General features: G+C 41.5%; 1 protein-coding gene and 1 pseudogene across 8 annotated transcripts in view; both read right to left on the bottom strand.

The window, feature by feature from the left end:
• Nucleotides 1–10,889, bottom strand: part of LOC125363578 — a 71,857-nt pseudogene extending 60,968 nt beyond the window's left edge.
• Nucleotides 1–17,345, bottom strand: part of Nrxn3 (neurexin 3) — a 1,433,525-nt gene that overhangs the window by 982,068 nt on the left and 434,112 nt on the right. For all 8 annotated transcript variants that reach the window (XM_048362219.1, XM_048362221.1, XM_048362224.1 and 5 more), the window contains one exon: nt 15,984–16,367. In XM_048362219.1, the coding sequence (XP_048218176.1) occupies nt 15,984–16,367 (384 nt within the window). The remainder of the gene's footprint in view (nt 1–15,983; nt 16,368–17,345) is intronic.

Raw genomic sequence — 17,345 nt, 5'->3', positions numbered from 1 at the left:
GATTGCTCAGTATTATAAATTTTCTACAGCAAACTTATATTACTTTCATAATCATGAAAAAAATCAATGTTTGTTTTTTTCTTAAATGACACTTCATGCCCTATAATGATGGCAATATCCCAGTAATGACAATTCTTTATGAAGTTTCTTCCCAATAGTGGCAAACACCCCTAACCAAGCCATCATCTAGAAATTGGTTTATTGAGTAGTATTTTATGAAGACAGAATAACAGTCCTCCCAAGTCAAGATTCATTGCATCAGTTGCTCCATCAGAGCCCTCAGGAATGCCACGCTGTAGTGAAAAGCAATGGGAAGGGTTCAAACACGCTCCTCACACAGAAAAGAAACTAGATGTGGCTGGAGAGAATTACAGGAAAGACAAGAAAGAAGGTGGAGGGAAGGCCAGGGAGAAGATAGAAGAGAAGCAAGGGGTAGTTTTAAAAATACATTTACCAATTATCTTTTTTTTTCTGAGTAGTTTATTTTTTTTTCAAATTTTTATCATCAAACTGATGTACAGAGAGGTTACAGTTTCATGCGTTAGGCTTTACCAATTATCTTTCGCAAAATAATTCTGCTCATCATACTCTGACCATCACACTACCCACCTAATCTGAATTTACAGAGAGACTTTCAGAGCAAAACCCAGGCAGATAAGGTTTCATTGCAGCTGCCAAATCCTTTCCTCTAATGATGACTATTCCAGTGAACTATTCTATGTTCTTCATTTATACTTTTGCCACTTGATTTAATGGTTATTGTTCTCCCTGGCCAAGACCTTGTCTCATTTATTATAGCTCAAAAAGAAGCTAATTGCCAGGCTAGACGATGTGTGCTTGCAGAGATTTGGGACTCTGTCCTCTTGCACTGGAAGACAATCTAGGCTGATGCTAGAAACTGGTCACCTGCAGTTTTGGACAGCTCCTACTCCCTAAGCCAATTGCTCTGGCGAAACAAAAACAAAGGTCAATTTCCTGGCTCTGGGAGAGGAAAACCCATTAAAGGATAAATATATCAAGCCTAGATGATGCATAGAGAAGGAAAAAAGGGTCAGGGTTAGCCAGAAAGGAACTATGAGGAGAAAAGGAAGTAGGGGAGGAGAAAAAAAAAGGGGGGGGGGGGAAAGGCGGGGAGATAGAGTATAGGGACAAAGGAACAGGGAACAGGCAGGAGCAAAGGGGCATCATCCACACAGTGCCTCTCACCAAGAACTACAAGGCCACCAGTTGTTACTCGGGGTAACATTGCTTGCTCTGCATCTACCAACTACTTCTTTTAACATCCAAGTTTCCATTCTTCCCATGGCTCCACACCAATCCTATATGAGCAACATGGACTCTTGTCTCTGTGTAGCTAGCAGTGGTCCCCAAGAGTGGTTGCTATAGGGCAAGGAGGTTGCAATCCAGCCTAATGGAGTTTCTGTAGGATTCTACTCCCGCTAGATCACCACTTGATTCCACTAGAAAATTCTGACTTGCTGTTGGAGGTCAAATGTGGTTTAGATGTATAGCAGGTACTGAGTTTCTCCAAAATTGCCTAGTAATACATCAGAATTCACACGTGAGTACAGCAAACTTCAGAATTATTCCCAATTTAGTGTTTTGTGAACCCTTTCATTTTGTTCCTCCACAAACACAGACTGAGCATGTGTTCTATCACTGGCACTGGGAATGCATGCTAATGGCTCACAGACCAGGGAAAGAGGCAGGCAAAAGGAACAACCACTACACAGGTGCAGCTTCATGGCTGAAGAGTCTGTGTGGGTGGCTCACATAAGGATGAGTCAGACAACATTGTAGCCCTAGATCAATTATGATAGAGAATATATTTTCAGAAATATATTCTTTCATGTTCCCCATCCCCCAAACTTCAAGGACCCCGAGTTTCTCACCTCTTCTGTAATACCCAGTATGCAAAGAGAGGGAAGAAATCCTGATGGGTTTTTCTAAATCCTGGCTTTCAAATACACAGCTTCTATCTCTACTTATTCCTCATGATTAATCCCAACCTTCTCAAAGTCCTAAAGCAGAGAATAACCAGCTTTAGACAACAAAAAAGAATGTCTTTCTTCCCTCCAAAAGTACCTGATCTGCCTTCAGATGTAGAAAAATGTAATAGAAAATCTGGCAGATGGGGTGAAAAAAAAAATCCTACATCTAGTATTTGCAAAGTTTGTGACTATGGCAAATATTTTAATCTTTTTGATCACTGATTTTATTATTTAAAAATAGGAATGAGGGGGCTGGGGATATGGCCTAGTGGCAAGAGTGCCTGCCTCGTATACATGAGGCCCTGGGTTCGATTCCCCAGCACCACATATACAGAAAACGGCCAGAAGTGGCGCTGTGGCTCAAGTGGCAGAGTGCTAGCCTTGAGCAAAAAGGAAGCCAGGGACAGTGCTCAGGCCCTGAGTCCAAGGCCCAGGACTGGCCAAAAAAAAAAAAAAAATAGGAATGATATCACAAACTGTATCGACTATAATTACATTAGAGGATACTTCTATCCATTCATTAAACACAAAATTATAGGCATTGTGCTAAGGTTTTTAAATAATCATCCTATTTAAACCTCACAGCCACCCCCAGAGTTCTTTCATAGACGTTTATTGAGGTTTCTAGAAAATCAAGTCTCAAAGGAGTTCAAGACAGCCAAGACTCCATGAAATATGAGTGATGGAAATGGTATTTTAGTCAAATTCTCTCTTTCTTTGATCTTTTCTGTCTGAAGAATGAAATTATACCCAGCACAACGTATATATTCAATGAAAGTGAATTTCCATATCATACTCCCTTAGGATTGAATTTCAGTGGATCTGATACTTTCAAGTACAACACTATCTCCAGGTTTGCTTTTGAGAGGTTCCCCTTTTTGAGGAGATGATCAGATATCAGATGGCTCAGAACATTTCTTTAAGCATCTCTTTTCAAGCAGATGGGCTGATAATGTAAAGATTGGGTAATGAGATTTTTCCAGGCCATAAGTTGCTAACTGTGAATTAATTGCCAAGCTTATTTGCAATAAATAAGGGGATTATTACATATAAAAGCTCACAAAGTCCCACTGAGCTTGTGCACAAAGATTCGGAGTGGATGTACCCCAGTGTCTTGCTATCTGTTACACTGGAAAACAGATCCAAAGGCACAAAGCGAGAGACCCTCCTGGCCTTGGTCTAGAACAGGGCATCCTGTCTGGGATTCAAAATACTCACTTATCCCATCCTGTCTACTTACTACCTATGTGACTTTGGGAAAATGAGAAAAATCACTTAATTTCAATCCTTTCTCTGGAAATTATTAGCACATAGATGGCTTTTTTATTGTAGTATAAAAGAAATCATTGATTGTTTTTTCTGATCCTGGGGCTTGAACTCTGGGCCAGGCATGCTGTCCCTGAGATTCTTTTGTGCAAAGCTAGTGCCATCACTAGAGCCATGGCACCAATTCCAGCTTTTTCTGAGTAATTTACTGGAGATAAGAGTCTCAAGAACTTTGCTGCCCCGGCTGGCTTTGAACCTCAATCCTCAGATCTCGGCCTCCTGAGTAGCTAGGATTACAGGCGTGAGCCACTGGTGTTCGGAGAAATAGTTGACTCTCTTTAAGGTCTTGACCAGCTCTGACAGTTAGCAATTCTCTATGAGTTGACAACCGACAAGATCATGATTTTCTGGTCTTGTCTTAAGAGATGTTTCCACTGTTTAAAATAAGTTCAGCTTCATTTTAGAAATGTGATTAAACCACACTCACTGTTGGGACTATTTAAAAAAAGAAGACATGATGGCAGATAATACTTAATGTAGACCCAAGACATAAACAAACAACTAGGCAAAACACTCTTCCCACCACGGATGCCAATGAGTCTTATTGGCCACACAACCTCATACCCTCTATATACCATTCATGTCATAACACGAATAATAAATGTCTACCTGGACAGGCCTGGCCAACTTTACAAAGGTCTCTGGACAGGAAGCCAGGCTTCCATTTGGTAATGCCTAGTTTTTTTTTACTTCTTCCCTGACTCTCTTCAATGACGACTGGATGGTTAGGGAACTCAAAGTCACAAGAGAGGAGAACCAGTTGAGAAAGCCATATTTATACTGAGACTGTTATTTCAGTAGGAAAACTGCCATCGCCTTTGGATGACTAAACTCTTTTGTTGAAGAGGGTTTAAGCTTATTTTGTTCTAGCTCCAGTATTTATCCCTTAGGAGTTATCTAGAAGATGTTTACTTATTGGGTGAGTAAGTCTTACGTGGATCCCAAAGTCTGATCCAAAAGTAAGGCAGAACATATCATGCACTAATTCCAAGGGATATGTCGGCACCTATGTAGATTCACTCTCATGAATCTCTATCTACAGAAATAAAAGAATTTGTATAAAAAATTCTAGTGATGGTTAAAAAAAAAAAACTTTTATCAAATTGGATGGCTGTTTCTAAAGGAGGAGCTCTCTTGATGTTGGGACCGGAAGAGAAGGCAGATTACAAAAGAACAATCTCAGTAAAGACCCAGAAGTGTATCTCATCTTCTATCTTGGAAACCTTGGGTAAATTATTCTATCCTTAATCCTATTCAGAGGTTAATTAGGAATGAGAACCAGATCCATCTTATGCAAAGTAAGTAAGTTATCCATGTCTAAGCATGTCAGACAGTATGTGGAGACAATGTAGATGCTTCTGTAGAGTTCATACAGCCATTTAGGAATGGTCAAGGAATACTGTATGTCAGGTACTGAATTAGACTCAAAGACCTTGCAGGTCCTACCCAACTTACAAATGGAAAAAGATGTACCACTTTACAGAAAAACTTACTCCTTTCCTAACCCTAGTAAATGCTTTCTTTCATCACTTGCCTAGCTATCAGTTTCTTATAATATTTGTCTGTTTCTTTCTTTTTCACTCTCAACAAAGTTCTGACTTTGCAGCTTTCCTCAGGAGAGGTCTCCATGGTCCAGTGGCTAAGATCCTGGGTTTCTTGTGAAAGTTTTATTGATGACTGAACAGTAGGACAAGCTAACTGGAGATGAGGTCTCTGAGCAGCTCCTGGCTACTACAGGCATGGTGACATTCAGAGTCGGCCACTATCTTCAGACCCAGAAAGGATATCTTAAGGGGTGGGAAGAATCTAACTAAACAAACATCAGAGCAATGGAAAAGTTATCTTTCCTTTATAACATCTACTGATGGAGATAAAGAATGTGCCAGCCTTGTCTGGTGTCAGTATGTGGCCCTTGGCAATGCTAAGAAAATGATATTCAAATACCAGCGGGCCACAGTGGGAAGTTTCAGACAAGGAGGCCTGTGGAGAAGATTAAAATCTGAAAAAGCCCAAGACTTTCATTCCCTGGGGGAACAAAGAAGAGAGGAAAGCTAATCCCACAGTTTCCATAAGGTTTCTGATTTACTGGCCTCTTAGAAGGCTCTGTTGGGGTTTGTCATTTTTGATGGGAAGGCCTTGCTGTAAAGGTTAAACATGCTAAGAAGCATGAAATGATCTTCTCCGGGAAAGATTGCATCTCTGTGCTAGGGAAATAGCTGCCCAATAGCCCACAGAAGGGAGTCTTTCAACAGTCCTTCATACCTGGGGTTTCTGGGCCTAACTTGCAAATGTACTTGTCATTCCAAAATATTGTGGGTTGAACTGAGTGTATGTGTCCCTTGGAGTGAGGAGAGAAAAGAGGGGTGAAAAAGCAAAAGAGAAAAGAGAAATGTACATAACTCTTCCCTTCCTATGCATCCCCTTTAAATTGGTTGGCTATGATTTAAATAAAATTTACCAAAGAGAAAGAATTATGGGGAAAACTGATTAAGGCCAGTGCTTTAATGTCATGATTCTACTGCTTAGTAAATCAAGATTATACAAACATACATCTTATGTTGTGCTTTCTTTGAAAAAATCAAAATTTCATGGGAACCAAAATGAAAGGCTAAAAATATTCTATTCTTGGGGTTTCCTAAATTTGGGCATAAGAGTGGTTCAATTACTAATATCTGAGATTTTTGTCCTACTAGCAAAATAAAGAATCCTAAGACTCAGTAGTCTCTGCCTGATTTTCATTCGGTCAGGCCACTTTTTAGATTTTTATTTGGGAACAACTATTCATGAGTGCGATGTGTCTTATATTTCTGACCCACAACAATTTCAGGTTGGAGTAAAACAGAACCTTATGATGAAATGAAGAAACTGAGGGAAAAAATACACAAATGTGTTTTAAGGGCACACACATACACACACATAATTCTCAAAGTTGTAAATCCACAGGAGAGGTAATATTAGGGAAAATTTTTAAAAATATGATTTCCCTATCTCTAAAGAGTGGATCTTTAGTTTCATCTCAAATCTGGTCAATTTATAGTACAAGGAGAAATAAGTTGTTTCCACAAAGTATATGCCACAGCTTGATATACAGATCATCAGTTGTAACATACTATTACAGCTTAATTCTTGTGAGTTTTAGGACTACAGCAATCAAGTTTAGATTCCCAAACCCAAACCATGTGGACTATGGAAAAAGGCATGCTGTGATAAAACCTATTGCTCACTTTCCTATTTTTAAGCTCTAATCTAAACCATATGCTGAAACATAAACATGATATCTGAGTAATTTCTACAAGAGAAGAACATGCAAAGGATAAAACTATCAGCCCTAGGAATTTTTTTGTTTGTTTTTATTTTGTGGTTGTTGCTTTTATTTTTTTGTGGTAGTAGGGACTGAACTCAAGGCTTTGCACTTGGTAGACAGGTGGCCTAGAGACATGCCTCCAGCTCTTTGTCTTTTGTTTTGGAGATAGGGTCTCACTACTTTTGCCTGGGCTGACTTTGAATTTTGAGATCTCTTGCCTCTGGCTCCTGAGCAGCTGGATTATGAACCTGTGCCACCATACATTGAATTTGATTATTACTTTTTTTATTCTTTGTGTTGGTACTAGTGTTTAGACTTGGGGCCTTGAACTCACTGCCTCTTAGGTTGGTTGGTTGTTTTTTTGCTCAAGTATGGCACCCTACCACTTGAGTCACAACTCTGCTCCTTGCTTTTTAGTCATTAGCTGGGGATAAGAGTCTCCTAGACTTATCTGCCCAGGCTGTCTTTGAATGAAATTTCTCAGATCTCAGACTCCTGTGTAAGAATACACCAGAGTCACTGACAACAAGCTGACATTGTTTAATTACTAAATTTCAGATTCAGAAATAAGCATAACTTTCACATCTACATGTGTGCTTTAAAACAAAGTCTTGTAAAAGACAACCTAACAGCCACTGCCAATTTCCAGTAATAAACAGAAACTGAAGCATGGAAGGAGGTAATCACATGTTCAGAGTGGCACCAAAGCAGGTTTAGATTTGACTGCTTGTCATGTACTTTCAGTGGTCACCATGGTCCTGCCCATTCCTCACAAGAACCTCCACTCATTCAAGGTAGCTGAAGGAAACATTAGACTCCCATGATCAAAGCCTTGTCTGGAGTTGGCTGACTTTAGGCTGTGCACAGTGGTTACTAAGTCCTATTGCTATTTTCCCTTCACCATCTGTTAGAAGTATCCCTGAACCCAATCTCCTACCTAAATAAGGGCTCTTATTTCTCACTCCTCAATCATCATGAAGCCAAATTCCTCTAATGTGCACTGATTTATTCTCCTTCCGTCTATCTTTTCCTCTGTCTGGAATATTTTCCTTTGTCTTTTGTGCCTAGGGGAGGATTCTTGTTCTTCTACCAAACTTCAGCTCTTTTGTCATTCAATCCAACATACTTCCCATGCAATTTCTCCCCTGTATTTATGTTTCATCTTCCTTCTATATCAGAAGATAATGCCGTATTTAGAAAAAGAACCACAATCAATGTCTTTGTATCCTGAGTGCTGGGCACAGTCCCCAGCACACAGCCTTCAGTTGTTACTTTGGAATAAAGGGGGCCCCCATTTCTTTATCTGGAAAAGGAGAATGGCACCTATGCAGCCTGCAGAGAATGCGAGGGTTAAATTGCCCAGTGCATATTAAGAACCTATCCTAAAGCTGGTAGATAATTCCTTTCAGTGAATAGTAGGTCTCCTTGCTTTGCTTTCCTTTTAATTCTAACTGAAAATGGACTCATCTATCTGTGAACAGAAACATGAAAGCAGAGAGGCGAGGACAGCCTGCCACAATCCCCTTGTGCTGCACCGCAAAGCACTTGTTTCTCATCATTTAGCAGTATCTCAATTTATTGCATTATAATGGACAGATGTCGGCTGGCAGTTAAGCCGCGTTCAGCAGATGCAGTAATAAAGGAATGGAGTGACGATGTAAATGGCTGCCGTGTCCTGAGTTTGACAGCATGGCAGCCAGCAGCAGGTGTGCTGCGGTTCAAGGACAGCTGTCACGCACCACCAAACCACTGCCCTGATCATTCTCAGGCGCCATGCTGGTGATGGTGGCCATGTCTGAAAACTTCCCAAGGTCCTCAGGCTGTCCTGAACCACTAGCACATGTTTTCCTGACTCTTTTTGGAATAAGAGGATCACTTTGCACCCCGGGGATCTCTTCATCAGTCTTAGTTAAGGTTTGCCATCTTCCTAGGGTCATGCAATCCTGTGCCTGAGAAAAGAGAATTTTCAGAATTGGAAAAGAACAAGAGAAAGAACTGAAACTTTTTTTGTGTGTGTGGTTGTCACCAGAGACACATTTGTATGATTGCAGCAAACATGGATAAGGGAAAAACAGAGATATCTTGGTGTCAATAAATTTATATTTCATGAAGACCTCTCTCCTGGATACCTGTCATTCTCCATTAATGGGCCCCAAAGTAAACAGCCAACAACCTATCCAAAAAAATAACTGAATCAAGGAAAGGTTGGAAGATTGGTTCAAGTGTGACAGCAAATGCGGAACAAATGGAATGCCTTGAGTTCAAACTCCAATACTACCAAGAAAAAATACTCTTAATAAATCTAAAGCCAATTAATATTCATCAAAGTTTATATATTGTGGACCTGAGGTGTATACTAAGGTAATCATTCTTACTCAAATGCAGAGAGTTAAAATTTTAGTACACTACTGATATAGCTAAACCCCACATCTTGACCCTGAGAATTCTGCAGAGTGCAAGAAACAAGGGCTCACAGTCTTGTCCTGCCCTTCACTCACCTTTATTCTTCTACTTGGGCAAAGGGAAGGCATTGCCAAGCTGATGACATTTGAGAATTACAGAGTTTTAAAGTTGAAGGGCCCTAGGAGAGCCTGAAACTCAATTGCCTCATTATATTCCTACAGAACAGAGAGTCCAGAGGACTCAAAATAACAATCTCAAGGTCATGGGACTAAATAAAGGACCTGAATACTCTGTGGGCATGGAAGCATGCTCATAAAATAGGTCCCTTCTTCAGTGACATTGAGACCAGCTAAAGCAGCCATTTATTATACTGTTTCATGTTGGAGCCCAGGGCTCCTGTTGTTCCCACCATCAGTGATTTGGGGTCAGAAGACCCCAGGGAATTCTAAACAAGTTATAGAGCATTATATCAGGTGAGTTATCTTACTTTGTAATTGTCATATCTTCTTCTATCTTATTATTACTCTCTGAATTATTGTCTGTGGTGGATTGCATGAAAACTTGTGAGTTTCTTCTCCATCCCCATCTGTAAGAGTGAGTTCATGAAGGACAGAAACCATGTCCTCTACAAGTTTTTAATCTTCAGAATTTAACTTATCAAACCTCATGTAGGAAACTGATGGAGATCTGTTTGTGGGAAATTGATATTACCTTTGAAGCTCCAAAGAAACATCTGTTCTCTAGACCAAAAGTTACTGCAACTAAAGCTCCTTAAGGTAGCAATCTTCTAAGTATATGGTGACTTCAAGAAAGCTAACTTTAATACTGTAAGGAGGACTCAGAGTTGTGTTTTTCATAATCATGTACTGCATACTACCTAACTGCCCAAACAAGTCATTGGTGAAGTTTCAACCTACAGTGGTAGCACTGGGGAGGAGGGACAGAAGTCAGAGATGCAAAATGCTTTTGACAAGGAATTGTCAGGAGTCAGAGAGATACACTGAATGCCATGGGGGAAAAAAGCTGAGAAAATGCCCAAGGACAGTGGTAATGTCACTTACTGAGATAGAAAAATCTGAAAGTAAAAGACCTTTGGTGCAAGGGAAAAGAACTCAAGACATCTGTTTTTCAATGATATGATTAAGGTATCTATGTCAAAAATATAAACAATGATATTGCATAGACAAATGAGGATAGAGAAATCTAGGATTCCATCACAGCTCTAGGGTAGATTTGAAAATTACCCAGCACATAGGTGACCTTTGGTATTATAGAAGTGAATGAAGGATCCATGGGGAGTGAAGACAGAGGAGAATAACACAGGGTCGTAGGGCCCTCCAACATTTACTAACCACATGAGTATGTGGATAACAGTGCTAGAGACTGGAGGAAAGATTTTTTTTTTTTTTTTTTTTTTTTGGCCAGTCCTGGGCCTTGGACTCAGGGCCTGAGCACTGTCCCTGGCTTCTTCCCGCTCAAGGCTAGCACTCTGCCACTTAAGCCACAGCGCCGCTTCTGGCCGTTTTCTGTATATGTGGTGCTGGGGAATCGAACCTAGGGCCTCGTGTATCCAAGGCAGGCACTCTTGCCACTAGGCTATATCCCCAGCCCGCGGAGGAAAGATTCTTAAATACACTATCTTTTCTCAATAACCTTAGAATCCACACTTTGCATATATGGGAAGGAAAGGCTGCTTAATGAAATGACAAGTGAAAACGATTGAGAGTGAATAATCATGAATCAAAACTATTCTATAGCTGCTCCATGGTCGGTAAAGTGATGTTAACTCCTCGGGATTTCTGTTGACTCACCCCTAGAAATGAGGATGAAGCGCAGGTCATAGCAATGAGCTCTGCCAAGGCCATTACGTTCTGTTGTCTTGGTTGCCAGGCAAAACATGTGTGGCACACAAATGCCATCATAATCCTTCCTCACTTAAGAGTGTGGTCTCAGCCTTCCTGGGTCAATCTGCTCCTGCTGCTGCTGCTGCCACCACCCCAGAAGCAGTGAGCCAGCCAAAGGGGTTGGCTGGAAGGGAGTCTCTGAGTGGGAAGGGAATTGGCTGGTGTCTGCCTTCCTTTCCTCTTATCATTTGAAAGGCCTTCACATGCCTCTATTGTTGATGTTCATCTGATGTCAGATAAATGGAATCCTGGGGACCAGGGAGAGGAGATTTGCCCACTCCACAACTTTCCATGTTCTGGAAATTGTATGTTTTCAAAAGCATGCACTTAATAGGATTATAAGACAATATTCTTTAGCAGGCAGCAGAAATGGCTAAGAATGGAAGGATGGGGAAAAATGTGGAGTCCCAAGTGGCTGGATGTCTGACAAGATGTGGCCATGGACCATGCATCCTGATACAACCATAGAAGAGCACATAGAAAATAGTTCATTAAGGTTTTATGATTTATATGATATTTATGTGTTCTCTCTCACACACATACATATCTCTCTGTGAATAACAATACATAGCACCAAGGAAGAGAAAATAAAGACTGCAATATGGTATTCAGTAATGGAAAAGTAGAGCCCACACATTTACCTGTAGCAATATTATAGCTATACATACCCTCATGAAGACCCTCATGATGGATTTTTTTTAAGACTAACCAAAACCACATTAAATAGTTAATAATTGTGTTTGAGCAACTGATACCTTTTTCTAATTCTTGCTACTTTGCAAATATCAAATTCTTTTACAGCATATAATCTTTCTCAGCTAATGAGGTTTACAGTATTGGAAAAACCAACATAGTTGCCATCTTTTGCTCTATCTTCCCTAGAACTCAAGGCAGGAAAGAATTTGAATTCAAGTGTCAATTCAGATTAAATGAATAAAATCCAAGGCACCATTTATGCTGGGAAAGGATCTAAGCTATTCCACTATAAAGACATCTTGCAAAAATACCTAAAGTTCTAACCTCTTAACCACTTAAGTGGAACTCCATACATCTTTCTGGAGAGTATTTGACTACCATGAATGCTTGACTTCAGTGAACAAGACTCACTTGAACAGGGAAGGAAAGTCTTAGGACTTCAAGGTGCAATGGCCTTTTAGGGAATGGTGATGGCAGATGGTACAATGAGTCTTATGTTATGACCCACTCTCTTTAAAAAGTACCCTCCATAAGACCGAACACTGCAGTACATACTATATGCCAGCCATTGTGTTTAACAATTGAAATGTATTTTCTCATTCAAACTCCTAACAACCTTGGGAAATGATGGGATGGTTTCAAGTCACAATTATGTCTCTTTTTAGGGGATCATCCCAGCTTGTACATATAGGTAACCTACCACATCTGTCCTAGGTAACTGCTCATCCAGACATAACAGATTGGTAGTCATAGATCTATAAATGCAGTAAATGGAATCCAAGATGCGATTTGTTTTTGGAAAATGAAAAATCAGAATGAAATATTCCTGGAGGTCAAAGGACATTAATCACAGTGTCCAATGACCTTATAGCTGCTCTGCTTTCCTTCCTAATTATAGTTATTGATACTTGTTGATACTTTTACAGTCACACAGTAAATCTATTTATTTGCCACCATAGTTGATTCTGGAAGTTGCAACTGTCAAGAAAAAAACTTTCTAAGAAAAAAAATAGAGAATAGGAAATAGAGAACCAGGTTAATGTTATGATACGTGACCAAATATTCCTAAATACAAGGGGCTTGTGGTCCTATGAGAAGAGGAGGCCAAACACGTTTCTGTCACTACTCTTCAGAAATGCTTTTAGTGGAGACTGAAAATCAGAGGGAGATTAAAAAAAAAAAACACCCACATTGTTTTGTTAGAAATAGGAGCCAAAGAGATCCAAGAAACTCTGAGTACCTTTCTCCCTACCAGGAAACCCCATATAGAAGTGGACACTCGACCTATTTGCCATACAATTCCCCTACAGACACCCACCATAACATCCACCATAGATTAAATATTTTCCACAATCTTTTCTCCCCCTGAGAAATCCATATAACCCCTAATCAAATGTAGAGGCTGTGTTAGTATTCTTGTTTGCTGTTTTGTATTTCCAGAATTGTCCATAGACCTTAGAACATTGTAGAGCCCCTACAAATGTCTATTGCTGGCATGAGAAATGGAGGAAAGAATCTCAACCAATGAATCAGTCTCAATAAAAGAAAAGCAATGTCATTGAAAGCTCTGTTTTCCTTTTTAGCTGAGTAGAGTCCTATCATTTTTTCCACTCCACTGATTCATTCTGAACATGGTGTCAGAAACAATACAGGGGCAAAAAACAATTAGTGGGGGAACAAAACAATCAGTCGAACCGTCTGGGATTTGAGCGATGTATAGATCAAATGTCTTAAATTTGTTAAGCCCTTTCTCATTTGGTCAGAATGGATGACTCTTGGCTGCACTGCACCAAGAATAATTGTCCCTCATATATCCCCAATCAGCTGCCTTTTAATGACTAGTCAGAAGTGACAATGTAAAAGGTGCAGTGACTTTCACTGTACTTGGCCAATCTTGGACCAATTCCCATTGATTTGCCCTTGGAATGAGTGAGCTCATAGACACCTTGCACAGCTGGCTACAGACAGTGATCTTGGCCTCCACCACCACACAGCCTCTGAGTTAGAACGGATCCAAGGGGAAGCTGTGAGATGTTTGAGGTGACCTTGGGTTCTTAGGCTGCTTTTATAGGTAGGGAAATATATGTAACAATTTACATTCTATGGAAACAATCTCTTGCACCTCAGAGCTCAAGTGATGCCCCCCCCACCAAACCAGAACCAGAACCAGCCAACCAGGGTAGACTACCCTACAAAGCTATTTGGAAAGAGTCCAGGTATTTGACAGTTTATCAGTACCCCGTGGCCCATTTCTATTCTAGATGGCTACTTTTTCATCTTACTTCATGTTCTAGTTGTTCTTGCTTTGAAAATTTGTTGAATCTGAATCTAAATTCCCCAGGAATGTTCTCTTTTTCCCCTTTACCCCAACATCCTGCATCCTGTTTTTGGTCTCACTCTAAGAAAGGCTTGCAGTTCCCCTGGAATACAACTGAATTACGAACAAAAACTACTCTTGAGAAGCCCTTGCCACTGGTCATGGAGCACCAGCTCCAGCCCTGTCCAGAATCCCTCCTGTCACCAGACTTAAGAATTCTTGGTTTCAGCTGTGTGTGTGCATGTGTGTGTGCATGTGTGTGTGCATGTGCGTGTGTGTGTGTGCGCCTGCGTGTCTATCCTTGGGCTTGAACTCAGGGCCCAGGTGCTGTCTCTCAGCTTCTTTTGCTCAAGGCTAGCACTCTGTACCACTTGATCTACTGCTCTACTTCTGGTTTTGGGTTGGTTGTTGTTGTTTTTTTTGTAGTTTATTGGAAATAAAAGTAACATGAACTTTCCTGTCCAGGCTGGCTTGGAACTACCATCCTCAGCTCTCCGCTACCTACATATCTAGGATTACAAAGGTGACCCCCCCAGTGCTTGGCTGCACCTCTCTTTAGTAGTAAGACTGCAGATCTGCCCTCAAGATATCCTGCCCTTCTCTAAATCTCTATGTCTTCTTATTCTGGCCCCCGCACACATACCACTGCCTGGTATCACTATAATGTGACTTCATATGTAAATGTCTCAATTTCTCAGTTGGAAAAAGATAAATCCCTTGGAAGTAGGAGCCATCTCTGTTAGAGATGCAATATTCTCAAAGCCCTAGGACTAAGGCCTCAGAAAAGCTTCATAACCATGCATTTCATTTTATATAAACTATGAAACAGCCCATGGAGAGGCAGTTTGATTTTTGTGACTTGCTATATAAAAAAATAAATAAACCAAGCTATGTAGTCTGAATATGGACTATAAGCAGGAATTCCCTCATCTTGAGGTTGTTCTTTTGCTAATCTGCATTTCTACTCTCTGCCCAAACTCTAAATTCAGTGCAAATATAAGATGCTGAAGTTGTGAGCAGCCAGGCCTCCTCCCAGAAACGCTCTGGTTAGCTCTACATAGCTAGTAGTCCTCATAAGCTTAGCCTCCTCTCATTTCACCCTAACCCATTATACCTTTGACCAGAAAGGAACAGAGTGTTCAGCTCAATTTAAACTTTGCTCCTCAGCCCTGCCATGGCCTTGCATCTGTCTATGGTTCACACTGTCTCTCTTGTTTAGATTGTACTCCTTCCTGCTTCCTTATTATGCTGGTCCTTGGGCTTCGAACTCAGGGCCTGGGTACAGTCCCTTACTAATTTCCTTCAAGGCTTACACCCCACCACTTGAGCCACAGCTCCACTTCCAGCTTTTTGCTGGTTAATTGGAGGTAAGATTCTCGTGGACTTTCCTACCCAGCCTAGCTTTGAACTGTGATCCTCAGATCTCAGCCTGAGTAGCTAGGATTACAGGTGCGGATCTTCCTACTTCTTGACCAGCTTGTGCCTTTTCAGATGTCCAATCTGAATTTAGGTATTTCTTCTTTGCAGAAGCTTTATCTGAACTCCTTCAGTATGTTGAGTCCCATTGCACAAACTTCCCAAACTTTCCTTGATGCAGTTCACGTGACTCCACGAAGCCTGTATTCTCACTCAATCTAGCCCCAGGACTCATGTTCATAACCAACCCATCTCACAGTGTCTTCTAAAACTCATCATGCTTGAAATTAATTTTAATTCTGCTGGGCAACAATCTTCATGCAGACAGATGTTTCTGTATTCTCCAATAATCCATTTACTAAATCCTAACCCAGGAGTTACCACACTGAAAACCTTTCACAAGCATGAGTAAGCGTAATATTAGAAACAGCCAGTGGGTTTGTTTTCCTAGAGGCCCAAAGAGAACCAAATAGAAGAGACAGAATCCTAAAATATATTACCATCAAGGTCACAGGTAGTCGAAAGTTCCCCCTTCCTGCCATCCAACCTCAGCCAAGCAAATCCAAGCAGTCACAAGTAGAAAAGAGCCCAGCAACTGTTCTTTGCCTCCTGGCTGGACCACTTACCCCGTTCACAGGTCCTTCCCCAGTAGCCCGTGCCCGTGCAGTCGCAGATGAAGCGGTTCCAGCCGTCCTTGCACACCGCGTTGTTCTTGCAGGGGTAGCTGTCACACTGCTTGGCGCTCATGCGGGAACAGGAGGACTTGACGCCCGCCGCGTTCTGCATCTCCGCCAGCTGCCGGATGTTCTTGCTGCGCCCGTCGATGAACAGGTCTCGGATGCAGCCCACGTAGCCATAGTTGAGCATCGCGGTCCACAGCTCTGTGGGGAGGATGAGGCCAGCGCGGTTCTCCGGCAAACCGCCTAGGTACATGTCCCCCTCCAGGTCCAGGATCTCACTCTCTCCGCTGGCGGTGAACGGTGTGCGCCTGCTGTTCACTGATATGGTACCTGGGGCAGAAGGGAGACACCCACACCCAGTGAGCCAATGGTCTCTCCTGCAGCTCTGGTGAGCCTACGGATTAACCAAAGGCAAGCAGCCCAAACAGGTGAGACCCATATTTCCTAATCAGAAGAGGGGCAGGGTGAGGGAAAGCAAGGGGATGAAATACTGCAAGGCTATAGAAAGGCCTACCTGGTCCCAATCCTTTCCAGCTAAGACAACCTGGCCTACAGGAAGACCCAGAAAAATCCCAGTGGCCTGATCCCTAGCAAACCTTTTCTAACAGTAGGCTGCTAAAACGGAAAGAGTTCCTGCCTTGTGTTTCCACTACAGCCCTACTGGGTGAAAGATCTACAAACTGTGAGCAGGTGACTTCACCCTCCTGGACTTCGAATTCATCTGTAAGTTGGGGAAGCGACTGTCCTCACCTCACAGGCTAGTGTGATGACTGAAATAATATAAGTAGAGCGCTTGCCATAGGGCTGGGCTAAAATAAGGTCCTTTTTTTTTCTTTTGGTCAGTCAAACCTAGTGCTCTATTGCTTGAGCTACAGCTCCACTTCTGGTTTTCTGAGTGGTTTTTTTTTTTGTAGATAAGAGTCTCAGAACCGGGAGATCAAGGGGAATAGCTGTTTACCCACCTAATGTCCATACCTGTCCATTTTCCATCTGGACAGAAACTTGCATTCTTGCCTTTGTTACTTGCTATTTGTATATCTATCTATCTATCTATCTATCTAGCCTCTGACTGGTTACTCCCAACCAGTCTACTATCCCTAAACACTTCCTTCCTGCCCCCAGTCCAGTTATTCCTCCTTCCTTGTAATGGGCCACAATTGAGTTTATGTTCCAAATGGAACTTTTCTGGCTTGTGCCCAGGGTGTGTTCTCCCATTTTGTTCATGTTAACTGGTCCTGTAAACTTGTCAGCCTTTTGCCTGACCTATTCAAAAGTCTCTTTTAACAGGATAACATCCCTCACCCTCAC

This window comes from Perognathus longimembris, chromosome 14 (assembly GCF_023159225.1).
Source record: "Perognathus longimembris pacificus isolate PPM17 chromosome 14, ASM2315922v1, whole genome shotgun sequence".
Lineage (NCBI taxonomy): Eukaryota > Metazoa > Chordata > Mammalia > Rodentia > Heteromyidae > Perognathus > Perognathus longimembris.
Note: the sequence above shows the minus strand (reverse complement) of the source record. Positions and strands in the feature narration are given on the sequence as shown.